The 16,697-nt window shown below is 43.2% G+C and overlaps 1 protein-coding gene across 3 annotated transcripts in view; it reads left to right on the top strand.

Moving 5' to 3' along the window:
* The first annotated feature begins 9,072 nt into the window (after positions 1–9,072).
* Positions 9,073–16,697, top strand: part of DOCK10 (dedicator of cytokinesis 10) — a 161,045-nt gene continuing 153,420 nt past the window's right edge. For 2 of the 3 annotated variants that reach the window (XM_054205111.1, XM_054205110.1), the window contains exon 1: positions 14,683–14,881. In XM_054205111.1, coding sequence (XP_054061086.1) covers positions 14,783–14,881 — 99 coding nt within the window. In that variant the 5' untranslated portion in view covers positions 14,683–14,782. Of the gene's footprint in view, positions 9,200–14,682; positions 14,882–16,697 lie in introns of those variants that run through there. The other variant, XM_054205107.1, reaches the window with a different exon arrangement.

Here is a 16,697-nt window from a genome sequence, read left to right as displayed (position 1 = left end):
CTGCTTGCCATGCCAAAGCGTTTTCAGTTTCCTAATCCCACCAGCTCTCCACATGTGGGTAGGAAGGAAGCATCTCATTTCTGTTCCCTTGTCTCTGATCCACCCATGAGTCATTCCCAGTTGATTGTTTTCTTGTAAACTGCTGAGGCAGTGGGGCTGTAGTGGAACCTCATTTGGACCTGGATGCTACAGTAATTTGACCTGCTGGGAATATCTGCCGCAGTTGGTAATAAACGTTGCAGTAAGCAAATGTGAAAAACCAGGTGGCTTATTATCACACGTGCTGAGGGCAGAAGCTGGACCAAAAAAAATCTGCATGACTGTTTTCACTGTAGGAGGTAACAGTGAAAGCCATCTTTTAAACTTTGTTTTCTGTGCGTGGGGAAATGAGGGGCTCTATGTTCCACTGCATAGATAGTAAAGTAAAAGGTAGCATAGAGATAAATGGAGGTGGTAAATACTGTAAAAATCTTCTCTTAAATGGCATGGCCGCATCTTTTCCCCCCTCCCACATTAATTTAACTTCTATGGAAGTTGAATGAGAATACACGTGTATTTCGGGACAGAGATTGTCCCTTAAATTAAAAATGTACTTTGGCGGTAAGTAAGTTGGAATCTTTTGCTTATGCAGGGGAGAATGCCAAAGCCCAGTGAAATTAGTGGATTTAGTCCCATTAACTTTAATGAGATTTGATCAGTCTCAATAATGTGATGTATTGTTACTATCAACTAAAATCAAGAATCTGATAACAGCTTCAGAGTACAGCTGCCAGACAGTTTTTTAACACTCTTCTCTAGTTACATTAAGTATCTAGAGTTACCCTAAGCAGAGTACTTCTTATTCCATCTTGTTGAATGTTTTTTATTTATGAGTACAGAAAAAGGAGACAGATGCTGGCACCTGCCACTGTTACAGTCAGTGGGACAGAATTATTTTACGTTGACCGATGCTGGCAAAAGTTCATGTTCAGCTTTTCAGTTGGTCTTCTTGGGTAGCTGTCTCCATGAGAAGTTATTCAGCTATCATGCCCATCTGTGCTTTCATTTTATAACAAATCACTTCCTAATGTTATTAGTAGTTTTGTACTCTGTTACAGTATTAGTACTTCTATTTATAGATGTTATTGTAACTCCCAAAGATTCAAGAAATCCATCAGAAAGAAGACATTTGATTCTCCAGTGTGTAATATGTTCATGCTGCCTGCTGCTTTCATTTACATCATGTGAGTTACAATCTGAGCTTGACCTCAAATTCACCCTCTTGCTGGAGAGGTGAAAAGGATTTTTGTTTAAAATACAATCAGTCATTTTAGTTTATTATGTATCAAAATTTAAATTAAAAGTAAGCCTATTGCCATTCTAGTGTTGCTGTTTGTAAATAACAAGTGATAGCTCAAAGGCATACAAACTTTAAATATTTATGATGCAAGCAAATTGGACACAGAGGCAGCTTTTAAACTCACAGAAATTAGATTAAACTCCAGATTCCCACTTACATAAATTGGTTATAATCAGCTGCTAGGCAAATAGTTTATACGTCAATGAGAACCTTTCCCCCTCTTTCTTCTGACAATGCATCCTTGAGAGTTGTTGAGGTTTTTTTTCGTTTTTGACTTGTCTGTGACTGGATATGAGGGAGACAGGGAAGACAATTTGATTCTTTCCCTTTTTATTCCACAAGCTCCCCTGAAAGGGAAGAACAAAGCAGCAAGCTTTGGCAAAATAAACCTCTAGGAAGTAAATTTCAGCATGACTGTTTACATTTTTTTTCTGACACATGTTTATGGCTTAGCATTTTGTTCAATTCATCTGAGTCAGAAGAGGGGGTGGGCCCAAGAGTCTTCTAGCTTGGAAAATACGGGTCTCTGGATGTTTTACAGAGTACCAGATTACATCAATTTGGTCTTCAAAACTATTCTGAGTGTTTTCCACAAATAAGTCATCTCTGGCAAAGGTGTTTTTGCAGTGTCCAGATGAGACTCCAGAGGGGCTGTGGGAGGCACCTTAAATCTCTCTGCATTTTGGTGGCAAAGTGAGCAGGGAGACTTGGTCTCATAGCCAGTGCTTGTGCATGTAGCGAAACCAAAAGTGACTTCAAACGCTTTGTGTGAGAAGCAGGAGGAGAAATAGAGAACAAAACTTACCCCAAAACCACATGATGTGGCCATGTTTCCACTTCGAGGAGCAGGCTTTAAGAGCTGGCGTGGGTGTGCTTGTGGTAGGGACTAGACTGTGCACTGAAGGCAGAGATGCGTGTCGTGGCTCAGCCCGACACTCAGGAGGGCTTGGGCTGGTACAGTGGGTGCTACTTGATTTTCTAGCGTGGCGGTAGAACAGCAGTCTCACAGGGAGCAGAGGAAAGGCCTCTGCTTTTCCCACAACATTTGAAAGCAGGAATTCCTCCACCTGCGCAGGCAGAATTTACCACTGGGAGACAGCGGGAGGAAGGCAAAGGTAAGGGGAGAGGCCGCTCGCTGCAGTTAGGGATGTGCAAGCTGGTGGGATGCATTCCCTGTTCAACCTCCTCCACAAGTGGAGTGCTCTGACTACAACTCCAGCAGGCAGATTTGCATCCAGTCTTCCATTTTTTTTGCTTAAATGGAGCAAAAAAACCCCATTCTTTCCTCCCCAAAAGATGGTACTGAATCGTGTCCCATAGATTTATCCTTATCACTCATGTTCTGCTATGCAGAATTTGCAGTCTCCAGGGTAGCCGGTTCCCCCCACTGCTCCCAGCAGCAGTACATTGCTATAGGTATCTTTCTGCACTCCAGACAACCACCACATGAGGTGGGCAATGGTAGACTCAGGCTTTACTTCCTACTGCTTTGAACTGGACCTGTATTGAAGGCTGAACACTCTATTGAAACCTGCTTCCACCTTTTTTAAAATGGCTGAACGATATACTGACTTTTCTGACTCACTTGTATTGTCTGGTTCATTCTTTGATTATGGTATTGTCTCCCTTTTCAAAGGAGTTGACTGCAGTTGTGTATATACAATGTCCAAGAGGTTTGGCAGAGGTGAAGAGAGGTTGGCTGGTTTTGCTGTTTATTTTTATACCACAGACCTTATAGTTTATGCGCTCTGCATTTTCATGAAGGAAAAAAGATTTGTGCTTGTAAAAAGGAAAAGATGGCAAAGTGTCGAGCTTTTACCCAAGAGGATTACCCATTCAATTATGGTTGCATTCAGCACTCACCCCAGTTCATTTCCATTGGGAATTTGTACCGGTGAGGTAGCAGGCTAAAGAGATTTTAAAATAAAATTTAGAGGTCATGAGACCCATCCTATTAATCATTTCAGGCAGTAGAAAAATCAAGCAGACTGAGTGTTAAGAAAAAGAAGTCTCTTGGAATGCAGTCCTCAATGCCAAGTACACTTTGTATAGAGTACCGTGAAAAACAGCATTTAAAAATGGAAAGGTCGGGATCTTGACCTAGTTGACTTCCACAAATGGTAAAATATGCTTACTGTGGAAGAAGAATTTGTGCCACGGAGGTACGGGACATTAAAGTGAGAATTAATAGTGTGAAGACAATTAATCTTGCCTTTAGTATCACCTGTAAATACAGTGAAAAATGTGCAGGTGGAGCTCTTACTAGAGGTTTCAAGGTGTTTTGAATATTCCTAAATGAAGACTGTGATCACATGGAATTACCTTAAGCTTCTATTATTTTGTATTTAACTTTTCTGCCTGTTTTTCAAACTAGAGTGATAGCTATGATGATGCACACTTGTCAAGTGCTACACGGAACAGGTAGAATTTCTACTTTAAAAGGTAAAGCCTGCTTGACCTATAGTTTTATTTGTGTGATTTGATGTAATTTCACCGATGCAAAATATGACATGGATATGCATTTGTCATGACAACTGACCTCAGTCTATTTACAAATGACTTGGTGTCACAATTAAATCATGAACAAAATTGCATCAGTCATACTGAACAGAGTCTCTCAGTAATGTGTATTTAATGTAATTGATAACGGAGAAATATTTTGAAATTGAGAACACATCAGTCATCCAGTGATTAAGATAAACTTGAAATTGATTTGACATGATTTTCCTTGCAGCTTCCGTGTTAGAATTTTATGAGAGTATCTAAAAGGGACCTAATGAATGGCAGAGATAGGACGTGAAGGAGCCTTAGAAGGGCCGTGCTGCTCAGTGCTGCCATGCCTGAGAACTTGTAACAGCTTTGCAGAGTGAAACATCCAAACACCAAACTTGTTATTTTCTGCATACTTAAGAACGGCACTCTACTTAAAGACACCTGTAGTCCTGTGGGTGCCGGAGGACTTACAGGATAAGACGAGCGTCTTGTGCATCACTGAAGTAATGCTTCTGCTCCGTAAAGGTGCATAAATACGTGTGTGAATCTTCTCCTAAGAGACTAATACAGCTGTTGCAAATTCAAGGGTTTGCTTTTGCACAGCTGAAGTGGAAAGCACTTTTTTGTTGTTGTTGTTCTAGCTAGGTATTTATAATGCTGTTCTTAATGTAGCGTCTGAATGTCTCGTAAACAATATTGATCTTCCGCTTGAACCATATGGAAGGTGAAAGTATTGAAACCTTTTTACTGGGGAGAGTGATTAATGGGATTGTGATTAACAGCTGACCAGAAAATGGAATACAGTATTTAGATGAAAATTTTTAGTGAAACGCCAGACCTGGCTGAGACCGATAAACAGTTTAAAATAATTAACATTAAATTAGTATTAATTCCTTTTGTTCTTAAAAATATTTACTTACAGCCATATCTAGCCTTGTTACTTGTTTGGACCTTGTGAAATAAACATTTGAACACCTTTAAACTACATCCATGGTGAGGTAGCAAAGTGCTATTTTTTCCATCTTTCAGAGGAAAGTCGGAGTAAGATAAATTCTGCAGAACAGGAATCAGCCCAGGTCTCCAGACTATTGCCTTAACTATTAGGTAGTGCCCCCTTTACATTTAACATTATACAAGTTAAAGACCATGGAAATTCTGCCACATAAAAACTGCCAGTAAATATGAGATCTTCCATAGATGCAGTTCTAACGTAATAGCACCTGTAGGGGGAAGTTGGAGGCCGTACAGCTGAATGTGCCCTCTGTCATTAAATAACTGCAAGGCAACATCGTATTTTACATCTCTTACACCAAGTACAATTGTGAATAAAAGTATTTTTCCCTTAGTTTTTTTGCTTTCCATGTTTGACCTCTATAGTAATACATTTTATCTTTAAAACGGCAGTTCCACCTGTCCCATGAGGCACCTGTAGATAGACTTAGGTCATTTGTCACGTTGCATCTGTAGCTTCAAGTAGCAGGTGACTTTGGTTGCTGCGTTATTGCAAGAATACATGATCCTCAATGGAATAAGAATCATTTATTTTCTTTCCCAGGGGGTTGCCAGCTCTTGATACAGTGGAGGGAGAAGGATTTTCTCCTGACTTCAATGCACAATTTTTACTTCATTCTATTCACAAGGCAAAGCCAAATTACCCAAAAGCAACTGGTTTGGGTGAAAAAATATTTCTTGTAGCATAAAATTTGGGGGTAGGGTGGTGGAGGAGTATATCTCTAGAGTTCAAAAGTATGAATGAGGTCAGATCAACCTGACATACTCATTTGTCTGGCCACTTATCTGATTGCGTGCCCTGGTCAGAGATGCCATTAAATACGTATACGTCTTTGTTCTCATTGAAATTGTGTGCTTGAATACTACGGTGCCCTTTCAATATTTTCTCCGGCAGTGTTCTTTTCTCAAGAACTTCTTATATTTAACACTCTAAAAGGACAAGAATTTTGACCCATCAGAGTAAGTAAATATGAGGTCGGATCTGGTATTCCTTAATTAAGGAAAAATATTGTGACCTTGATGAGCCTGTAAAACAAGTACAAAGCCTGTCTTCTACAAGCAGTGTGATTTCCAGTAGTAAGTCTTTCTAAAAAGGATACATGTTTGCCTGTTGTTTGAGGTTTACACTTAATGACCTACTTGGTCCTGATTCATTAAAGACATACATATGTTAATTGATTAATATTAATAGTTCCACTCGGATCAGTCAGTTGTAGCTCTTCAATGATCAGCCTACATCCTTACAAATCTAGCAGAAATAGTTAATTTTATATAGAAACCATACATAGAGTAGGCCATAGCAGGAATCTTGAAATATTTACAGCCACCCTGTGACCCTTTTACCTGCCTTGCTGAAACAGCCCTACTGATGCCAACGATGCTTCTACTCAAGCAGCTACACCCCAGCTGGTCCCTGAGAGAAAGGCTAGCTGAAGGGCTGGAAACTTATTTCTCTTAATATTCCTTAAGCTAAAAGCCTGTTTTTACAGAGTATAACCTTTGCAGTAAAGTGGACCTATAAATGTAGATATTAGAGGCATTTGCAAGAGTATTACTTTTGTAGTTTTTAATTTGACTCTCGAAGGAGATATTTTGTGTTTATATGCTTTCATTTCCTTCTATTATTATTTTGTGCTATGACATGATTAGTTCTGCAGTAAGAGTTCAGATAGCCCTGGCAGACTGAGCTGTGTTCAAGCTAACAGTTTATGGAGAGTTAACAGGATATACCATATAGACTTTTTTTTTTAGTAGTAGGGGGAGAGCTACACTATGGATCAAATGGAAAGATTCGTACAAAGTATAGTGGCTCTGTGTAACAACCGACTGAAATCTGAAAACTAAAAAACTTCTGAAATACAGAGGAACTGAGACAAACCAAAATAATTTTGCATAATAATTATTTGGTAAACAACCATATGCATGTAAAATCCCGGACGCTTCTGCTTTGCACTGGCAATTTCAGAGGCAGCAGACCCAGCTCATCTTTGACAAAGCTCCTTGCCCAGACCATCACTGAATGTTTACTTAAGAGGGTGAAAATTAAAAAGTGTGTTATATTTAATCCAACTGCCTTTTTTGCTCATTATTTCAGTATTTGTGGATATTTCTTGCTTTTCTGCAGGCTTGGAAATGTTTGTGGTGCAGAAACAGCTGGCTCTTTTACTTCTTGATGTCTACTAATAGATTTAAGCAGCCAACTGCTGACTGACAAGTATCTGCATATTCACTCAACCCCCAGCTTGCTGGTGTAGAGCTGTGAAGAGAGAAGTAATGTGGGACACAGGCTGTTATTGCCTGCCCGCAGAGCTGACCACATCTGAGCAGGAGCAACAGTACTGTGCCCAAAGCCAGGGAAGGCTGCAGGTTCCTGACCTGGATTATGGTGATTATTTCCTTTAAATAACTTTCCAGAATCTACATGCACATACTGAATGGAAGAAAACGTTAATTTTCATTATTCTTTCTCACAGATGCAATGTGTGTTTTCTTTTTTTGTCTGCAACAACTTGCAGTCACATTTATCGTAAGTTACATCTTTGTGTTGAGGCAGAATGCTTCCTCAGAGTCACTGGGTCCACTTAATCTTTTTTTTCTTTCTTTGCAACATCAGGCTGCAATTTCCTATAATGAGCCTTATCTGGATTGTTTGCAAAGTGAGTGGAGTCTCCTTTTTCCATCTCTCAGGGGCTTTTTCTGTCAAATTTCTCAAGATCAAGAAATTTTTTCCAATCCAGTAGTACTTCCTTACTGAGCTTTAGCTTCAAACAAGTATCACCTCCAAGATATTACAAGATAACACCTGTTGAATGATAGAAATATCTAGACTGGTATCTTTAATTGTTTTAAACCAATTATGGGGCACTTAACGCACTTCAGATGATTCACCTTACTGGGAAATGTTTCCCTTGCAGAAGAATACTTAAACTCTGGGCTGTGATGTCCTGTTATCATTGCTGCCTTTGGTATCTTTAGTAAATTTGGAGGAGAGAATTGGGAGCTACCCAGAGGCTGCAGTGAATTCATGGCACGCTGGTACCGCAGTGACTTACAGCCAACTACCCCAAAGCAGACAGCATGCTCCTTGGTGAGGATGTAAGGCAGGAGTGCTTGCAACATTTAATTCCCTATACAACAGTCTAACTAGGCGTTAACGGACCCTGTTGGCTTTTGTGCCTCAGCACCTTTGCAGCTTCATCTTTGCCCTCACGCTCGTGCAACATCATTGCCTTGTCAGGGATTACACCTGAAGCTCCTCGGGTTTTATTTCCATTTTGTCTTGCGGGGATTGCCATGCACTCAAATGTGTGATCGCTCATGGTTGCCTTCTTTCCCACACCTAACAGTGTAACTGAGTTCTGAAAATCCCACATCACAGAGGAGAATTAAGTATTCTTGTGTGAAGAAATTCAAACACGGCTCTCACAGCAATCCTATATTCTCCACGTTACAGCTTGATGTTAAGGCATAAAGCTGTATTCCTACTAACAGAAGATACGTTCATTCTGCTAGGGGGAAGAACTGTGACTATTGTGTAACTTCTTAAATGGCTAAACTTAACTTTGTATCGATGAAGTTTTCCATAGTGAAGAAACAGGGCCACCATGCCAACTGGCAGAAGGAGTGGAAGACATCCAGCCTCACTCGGTTCAGGGACCACATCAGCCCTTGCTGCTTGGCAAATACATCCCACCAGCTCCGAGGATGGCGGGGCTGACCAGAGAGTTGATTTCTCATGCAACCCGCCGGCTAGGCTCCGGCTTCCTCCGGTGAGCCGACAACCCCACCTTGGCGAGCGGTTAACACCAAGAGCAGCGCTTCCTCTGTCGAACCCAGCCCGGCAGCTGGACGAGCATCTTCCGCTGACCACATGCGCGCAAAGAGGGGCGGCCGGCCCGGGGCTCCCCCCTGCGCCCCGCTCCCCCAGCCTCCGCGGGGGCCCCCCTTGCCCCCTCGCCGCGCAGCCGCTCCGGAGCGGCCGGGGCGGGAGCGGGGCCGTCCCAGCGGCGCCGTCCCGGGGCTGTCGCTCGGCCGGCGGCGCACATGGCCAGCGCGGGCGGCGGGGGCGCGACGCTCCCCCAGGGAGGGGCTGCCAACTCTCCGGCGGCGGGCGGCCCCCGCCCCGCACACCTCCCCCGCGCGGGGGGAGCGGGAGGGAAACCCCCAGTTCCGCTTCCTGACGGCGCCTCGGCCCGGGCGGCGAGCGGCGGCCGGAGCGCGGGGCTGCCGGCGCCCATGGCCGGCGAGCGGACGCGGCGCTTCACCCGGAGCCTGCTGCGGCCGGGGCAGGCGGCGGAGCTGCGGCACAGCGCGGCCACGGCCGCCGCCGCCGCCAGCGGGCGGCTCCAGCTGCGGGTGAGTGCGGCGTGGGCAGCGCCGAGCGGAGCGCAGCGGGCAGCGGCCCAGGTGCGAAGCGCGGCGGGGAGCCGGGGCGCGGCGGGGGCCGGAGCGGGAGGCGCGGCGCTGGGTCTCCCGGCCCGCACGGTCCCTCTGGGCGAGCGCTGGCCGGCCCGGGCGGCTCGCCGGTACCTCCGCGTCTCCCCGTTTCAGTGCTACCGACGGCTGCTGGTGTCCCTCTCCTGGCTGCCTTCCTCTCTTGAGTTTCGCCGCTTTGCTTTTCCTTTCGAACGAGCTTTGCGCGGGCAGGTGAAGCGGAACACGAAGAGCTCGCTGTCGGTGCCGGTATCAGCCCGGCGTGCGCCGGGGGACGGGACCGAGCACTCCGGTCTCCGAGTTCTTCTCAGTCACGTGATTTTTTAGGTACTTCACAGCCCATATGCTCGTATATGACCATAACCACGGAGACACGTATGTGCTTTTGGTGATTTCCACAGGAAATCCTGTGGAAGGGGGTCTGAAATGCCACAGAAACACAGACCCCAGTCATCCCAGTAGCATTCGCTTCTGAAATCCATTGCATGAGGCTTCAGTCTTTCCAACAGTGGAATAGTGCAGACGGGCTGCAAACTCATACCATGCTACTTGCACAGTATTTTCTCTTCCCTTTACGTGATTGTATGTAAGAACTTTGCTGACAGGCACGGACGGCAAGTTGTTAGGTTTCACAGAGAAATGCCCCCTAGCCTTTTCAAATCACTAGACATTTATGAGTCACTTAGCCATTTTTATATTAAGATCCCTTTGGACTTAAAGCAATGCGTTATGAGAGATTAATGACTCCTTCTTAGATGATTAAGCATATCATTACTGTGAATCATGTAATTCAGATAAATATTTTCTTCTAGTTTTTTTAGGCAATAGAGTTCACAAAGTAGACTAAGAAGCTGAAAGAGGGAAAGTTGTAAGTGAAATGTCCTCACTCATCAAAGTTTACCCCACGCCAGTGCCTAAATGCAGTGCACAGTCTCTCTCTGCATAAAACGGGAAACAATTCTGCAACTCTCTTCCCCTAAAGTTAGTGGCCGTTCCTGTCTTCTGAGGGGCCTTGCCCACTAGAAGTGGAGAGCAGCACTAAAACCGCTGCTCTGCCTGGAGGCAGCAGCCAGTTCATGCTTCCTGGCTATCTGTATACCAAATGGGAGTTGTTTTCTTCACCTCACCAGATTTGCAGTGCTTCTGCAGTCAGCTTTGAAGGTCTTCATAAAGCATTTCCACGCTTCTGACATGTGAAAGCTTGGTAGAAGCTTACTTGTCTCTCCTGCCTTCCCACAAAGGTTGTAGGTGCTGTGAGCCCTTGCCAAATCCTCAAGTGTCTCTACAACTACTGCTGGCAGATTTGCACTGGCCTGCCCTCTGGGCACATAGAGATCAGAACTTGGCCTGTTGTCAAACAGGATACACTACGCTGATGAAGTTTTGGTGGGAACGTTCTAGGAACTGTCTTGGCTGCTTTGGGCTCTGCCCAGACACTGTGCTGAGTAGTTGTCCCTTAAGAGTATATTTAAGTCCATGTACCAGCTGAACTATTGTATTCTCTAATTGCATCTTAAAGTGTTATAAATGAAGTTCCATTAGAAGTATTTTTCTCTGCTGCAAGAATGCAAAAAAACCCAGATAATGAGAGTGATGAAGGAAATCTGAATTTGATGGTCTGGTTCTCCTGAGGAGAGTGTTTTTTTAAGGTGTTGCTAACAGATCTCATACTGCTAACTTAAGAATGTAAGTATCTAATTACTGCTCATGCGTTTGAGTTATATTTTACTCAGTCTGTCTTTAAAACATCAAGACTTCAGTTGTGGGGCAGCAAAAATTGTCTGCCACTTCTGTGAGTCTGACTTCCTGTTGACTGATGAAACATACTGGTGCTGGATTTCATCAGGGCTTTTGATTCGATATCTGAGGCAAATGCAGTCAGATCTGCAAAGATGGTCTTTTAAAGACACTGAACTTAAGATTTGGAGACGCCAGGCCAAATTCTGGTTTCAGTTATACTGCTCAGTGGGAGCACTTAGGGACTTCCAGATGTTAGGTTTTATTCCCCAGCAGGCACAATGGTTCTGAAGTCTGGGTTGCTTGCTGTGTTGAATATCTACGGCTCTGGGAAACTTAATGAAGTTACCATCTTTTTACCACGCTTTTTTGGGTTGCAGTAATGTTGCCTTTGAAAGGCAAACTTTTATAAAATACCTTATGCTGAGGACTCATGCCAGGGTACAAAGCTTTTCTCTTAAGGTTAAACCTTTTCTAGCTACATCAACTAAGAATGAGCAGAATTAACCATTGTGTCTTGGCTAACAGACGGAAGATGCCTCAGCAGCCATAATCAGGGTTGCTCGTTGTCCATAGCCAGGTTTGGGACTGCCGTGCGGAGCTGTGATGTTCTCTGCTGCGCAGCGATCGGTGCCTCTGGGTCCGTAATGCAGAGTGCCAGGGCCAGCAGGTGGGTTTTCCAGGGGAACTCCTCTGGCCCGTGTGCCTGGCACAGGGGGGACTCTGGGGTGGCACAGCCATTGAGGTAAGGCTATTGTGGAAAAGCCCCACTGGACCTGAAATTTCCAGCTGAACTTTTACTGACTTTTTTTGTACCAGAAGTGAATATTCTTGCAGAAGAGAAAAATCTGATGTATTCAGTGAGGTGCATTGGTTCTCATTGCATCTTGCTCTGGCTGTATCAGTACCTTGTATTCCAGTTATGCTAAATCTGACTGGAGTGTTTGGAAAGTTGGCACAGCTGCAAATAACTGGCTGCTACAAAGCAGGGAAGGTGTGAAGGTGTAAAGAATTAAGCCTCCTGGTGCTGCTTTTGTGTATCTCCTGGATTGAATTGCAGCTGGGTCTCTGTCAGCAGGGATTGTAACAGCACCTGCAGTAGGGGTCATTCGTGTCTTAGCAATTTGGTAAGAGCCTAGGGATCAAATGCCTATTGGACATTAACTGTCTTAGAGAAAAGTGGAGTGGAGTGTTGTGTCTTTTAGCTCTTTACTGTCTTCAAATATATTGCTGTTTCTTTTGTGTACTTTACCTTCCCTTTTGCTCATATTTATTCATTTAATATGGGGAAAACAGCTGGTAGTATTCAGCATAAAATTCTGTTTGTAGAAAGAAAAAAGTGTCAGTGTAATCAGAGGAAAAGAGATGGCAGAAATAAGGATGTTTATCATTTGGTGGTGTATTGTTTAAGAGCGGAACTTCTGTAGTGCCTTGGAAGATAGAAAATGGAAACAGAGGTTGAGAGTGGAATATATGTGTGTATCTTGTTGGTAGGGGGTAGTAGCTGCTGTGTTTTGGCATAAGTAACACGTTCTATGTTAATTACCCAACTCTTCATCAGGTGTGGCAGTACTTCAGGTTGTTTCCATAAGTGCCTAGTTAAGCTTTCATGTAGAAAAGGCAATTCACCAAACTAGTCAGTGAAATAGATCAGCATCACCCAGGAGGTAAATAATTTATTGTATTTTGAAACTTTGTTGTGAAATTCTTTGTCTCTTCTAATAGAGAAGGCTTGTTTGAAAGTTGCTTTGTGAAAGCTTGCTGCCACTGCCCAAGAAAGGCAAATAGCTGTGCACAAGAAAGGGAAATTAATACGTCTGTTGCTTCATTTGTGTCTGTAGCTGCAGCAATATTTCACTGGAAGTTTTTAAAATAGGGATGGGCCAGTCAGCGCTCCTAGAAATCAGCTTGCTAGCTGCTTAGCTAATATTAAACTTCACATTATGCTATTATTTCCAGATCCCAATTAATTTGGCTAAGTACTGCTGGCTGCAGTACTCATCCTTTACATAAAGTATTGTGACACTGTTTTTATAAAAGAGCTGCGGGGGGTCTTGCTCCTCATCTCTCTTCCATACTTAAACAAGTTAACAGCAGTCTGGAATTGGGTTGTTGCTCCACGTGTCTTTTTTTTTGGCTGAGGTTTCTTTCCATCACACTGCAGCCAAGCGCAGAGAGTTGTGGTGTCCAATGACCTCGTACTGGCTGTCTCTCTCGAGTGGAAGGCTGGATTACATGGCTTTCTCTTCCCCCCAGAATTTTTTCCTCCTTGTTATTTAACCTGGGACTGCTGTAATTCCTCCCTGAAAGAACAGATTCCATTTGTTTCCAATATATATTTTATGTGGTATATTCTTTGCAAATAATAAACTATTTGTATTGTAGTTGTATATTTCTAGTTTTGGGTACGTAACAAACTGTTGGTGGGGGGTTTTTGTGACTCCAGTGGTGTATTGTAGTCTCTCAAGAAGAGTAATGTATATTGTTCACAGCCTGACAGAGAGCACTCACTCACTGCCTTGGTGTTCTGGATAATTATAACAGAGCGTTGACTGCTTATACTGCAGGATCGTGTTGTACGGCCTTTTCTTGTTACATGGCCATGCTTCAAGTGGACTTCCATGTTGAGAATCAGGCCAGTGAATGAAACGACATTGAAAACTTTGTCTGTTGAGAAGGTACAGCGTTAACTGAGCTATTCCAAAGACACAAATTGGACTGTGAAAGGCTCCTTTCTTCTGGGGATATTCTGATGTCTACGGTTTGTCCAGGGTGAACCAAAGTACAGCATTTATGCAGACAGTGAATATACCATGGTGCTGTATACAAAATAGACTCTGTGTGGTTGTACATACATGTAGATGCACAGTCTTCACAGGCCAGTCACTAGATTTTTGTCTGTTTCCCTGCAGAATTCTTAATGGATTGGCTCTTTCTTATTTTTGTGGTTTTTTGGTTAAGGCCAAGGTGATAGCCTGGTGAGGTAATCTTAAAAGCATGCGCATAGAGTGAAAGCCTCATCCCATTTTGCTGGTTGAGGAGAGACAGAGTTTGTTCATGGCACAGGCATAAGAGAATGTTACTGCAGTCTAGAGCCAGTGAAGATTCTGCTTTTGCGAGCCTTTGCATTTGAGATAAGTTATGGTTTGCCCAGGGTGGACAACTTGTCAGGCATATTGAGGATGTTAGCAACTTTCTGTGAATGCAGTGCAATACTGAAGTATTAAACAAGTTTATATTTGTATTTTACCTGTGAACCTTGCTCATGAACCTGTGTTCCAAAATTTATCTTTAATTAATATCCTGTGCAACATCCCTTACCTGTTCAAAGACAAGGCACACATTATTTGCAAGTAGTTTCCTGTCTTAGCTTTTTGTTTTGTTCTGTTTTGGAGTGTGTGACAATTAATTTTGTAGCTGTTCTTTAGTTGGGGTATCTATCCCACAGCAGCTTGCAGTGGTGTTGCCCTGAGAAGGATCTGATGGTTCTCAGCTGGCTGCTGGAGCCCAGATGTAAGGGCAAGCCAAGCAAAGGGCACAGCAGGAATGCACTGCTTGCACATTCTCTAGCTGCTGGGCTCCCTCCTCTGCAGGCAGACAAAAGGGCCAAAGTCTTCTCCTGAGCAATTCTAGGAACTTCATCTGAGACCCGCACCGGGGATTAAATTGATGCAGAAATGAGGAAAAGGAGATAAGGGAAGAGGGCCTCAGAGAGGGTGGAGACAGAGAAGGGAAGAAAATAGAAAGAAGTTAAAAGCGTTGGAGAAAATGGGGGAAAAGAGAAAAGATTTTGTGGGAAAAGAGAGGCTGAAGAAGACGGTAAAACGAAGGAAAGAAATGAAGAGAGCTGCAAGGAAGATTCATCAGGTTGGTGAATAACTCGTGCAAATAAAGCCTTCATGTGGAACCCTAGGCAGTCAGTTAGTAGGTAGGGAGACCTAGGCTCTGGGATTTAAATGCAGAGTTTTTACTGTTGTCTTGAATCTGTCGCTTGACTAACGCTTTGTTTTAAATTCATGGGAAGTGAGTCAGCTTGAGTAACTCAGAGTGCTCTCAGTTTATAGAAGCTGCATTAACTTTTTTTCCCTTACTTACAAGGTTAAATAAGGGGTCTGGGGAGGGAGAAAACGAATAGCAGTAGAAAAGAGAAGGAGAATCTGGAAAATTAAGTCTTGCATTGGCTTCGGAAAATTAAACCTTGTGTTGGCTTCAGAGGACAGTTGTGCAGAGAGGAGGGTTAATATTGTTGTGGTTTGTAACAGGCAGTTCTGCAGTGCCTGTGTCACTACCAGAAGTCAAAACATGTTTGTAACTTTTCTAGCACAAGGTCAAAAGGCTATGAAATAGTGACACAGATGGGGTTATTACACAAATAACAAAGACTTACTTGCAGTGTGTGTAATGTTTCCAGTTTAGGATTGCCTGCATTTCACAGAATTTAACACTAATTTTCTGAAGCTAGATTATATTTGCTGTCTGTTTTATACCAACTGCGTATTCTTATATTAGCAAATGCCAACTTTATCTCTGTTTTTCTTGATTAAAAAAAACCCAACAAAACAAACAAAACACCTGGCGCTAACTGCCCAAGATCATGCAATAAACGTACAGTAAGAGCCTTAGAATGATTGCCTCTGAGTTCATCCCCATCATGGGCTGTCCTGCCCCATATGGCTGAATAATTTGCCTGGCTGTTAAGACTGTTTCATAGTCTGCCCCGCTATTCTCATTGCTGACATTTTTTCCTTCTCCTGTAAAATGTAAGAAAACTGAGAGGTGCCTGCCCGTTTTGTGCTTGCTAAGTGTAAATGACTTCTGCTCGCGTTGTCCCTTTCTGGGCAGAACACAGACAGACTCCAAATAGCAGTCTCATAAGAGGGCACCAAGCTGCATTAGTGCTAAATGGTAATGGATGTCAGTGAAGCCTTCTGCAGCGTTCTCTTACAGGAGAAATTCAGGAGGTTTTTTTCTTCTTTTTATTTCCCACCCCTCCCTCTCCTTTGCTTTTTTAGATTGGCCTCAAAATACAGTAGTATATTATCTTTTTCCCCTCCATGTCGATGATATATAATTACAACCTAAACACATTGCTTAAAAATATTTTTACTAGATTACTCTGGTACCGCTTTTTTTTCACCATGATACACACAGGCAGAGGTCAATGTTGCTTTTTTGTTCTTAAATTTTACACTGTGCTTTACAAATACAGGGAGAGAGTTCCCTCGGTTCACTCTGGAGATGGTGCTGCCCAGCCTCTCCTCTCCAACTTGTACTCAGGGAGTTAACATCCAGCCTCTTTCCTTGGGTACTGTGATGCTACTTTTCAGCTGGAACCCAAATACTACGTGTTTTGGAATGCAATGTAATGTTTTGAGATGACATAATGTAGATGTGCTTTAAGCTTGCATAAAAATACATCAGATGAGGAAATCTGGCTACATTTGTGACATGCGCGGGTTCATACTGCACAGACAGCAGTGCTAACTGTAGCTACCATCATTAGGATCCCAGGAAAATACAGGGAAGTGGAGATGGATGCCTCCCTCCAACAGGAGTCATCTTCTGCCTCTGTGAAACAAGGTTTTATCTCTGCGGATTAAAAAAAAAAAGCCTCAAAGCCAGAAAAAAATCCACTGCATTACACTTTAAATTACCAATTCATTCATTATTAATTAACAATTTG

Source organism: Rissa tridactyla, chromosome 6 (genome assembly GCF_028500815.1).
Source record: "Rissa tridactyla isolate bRisTri1 chromosome 6, bRisTri1.patW.cur.20221130, whole genome shotgun sequence".
NCBI lineage: Eukaryota > Metazoa > Chordata > Aves > Charadriiformes > Laridae > Rissa > Rissa tridactyla.
Note: the sequence above shows the minus strand (reverse complement) of the source record. Positions and strands in the feature narration are given on the sequence as shown.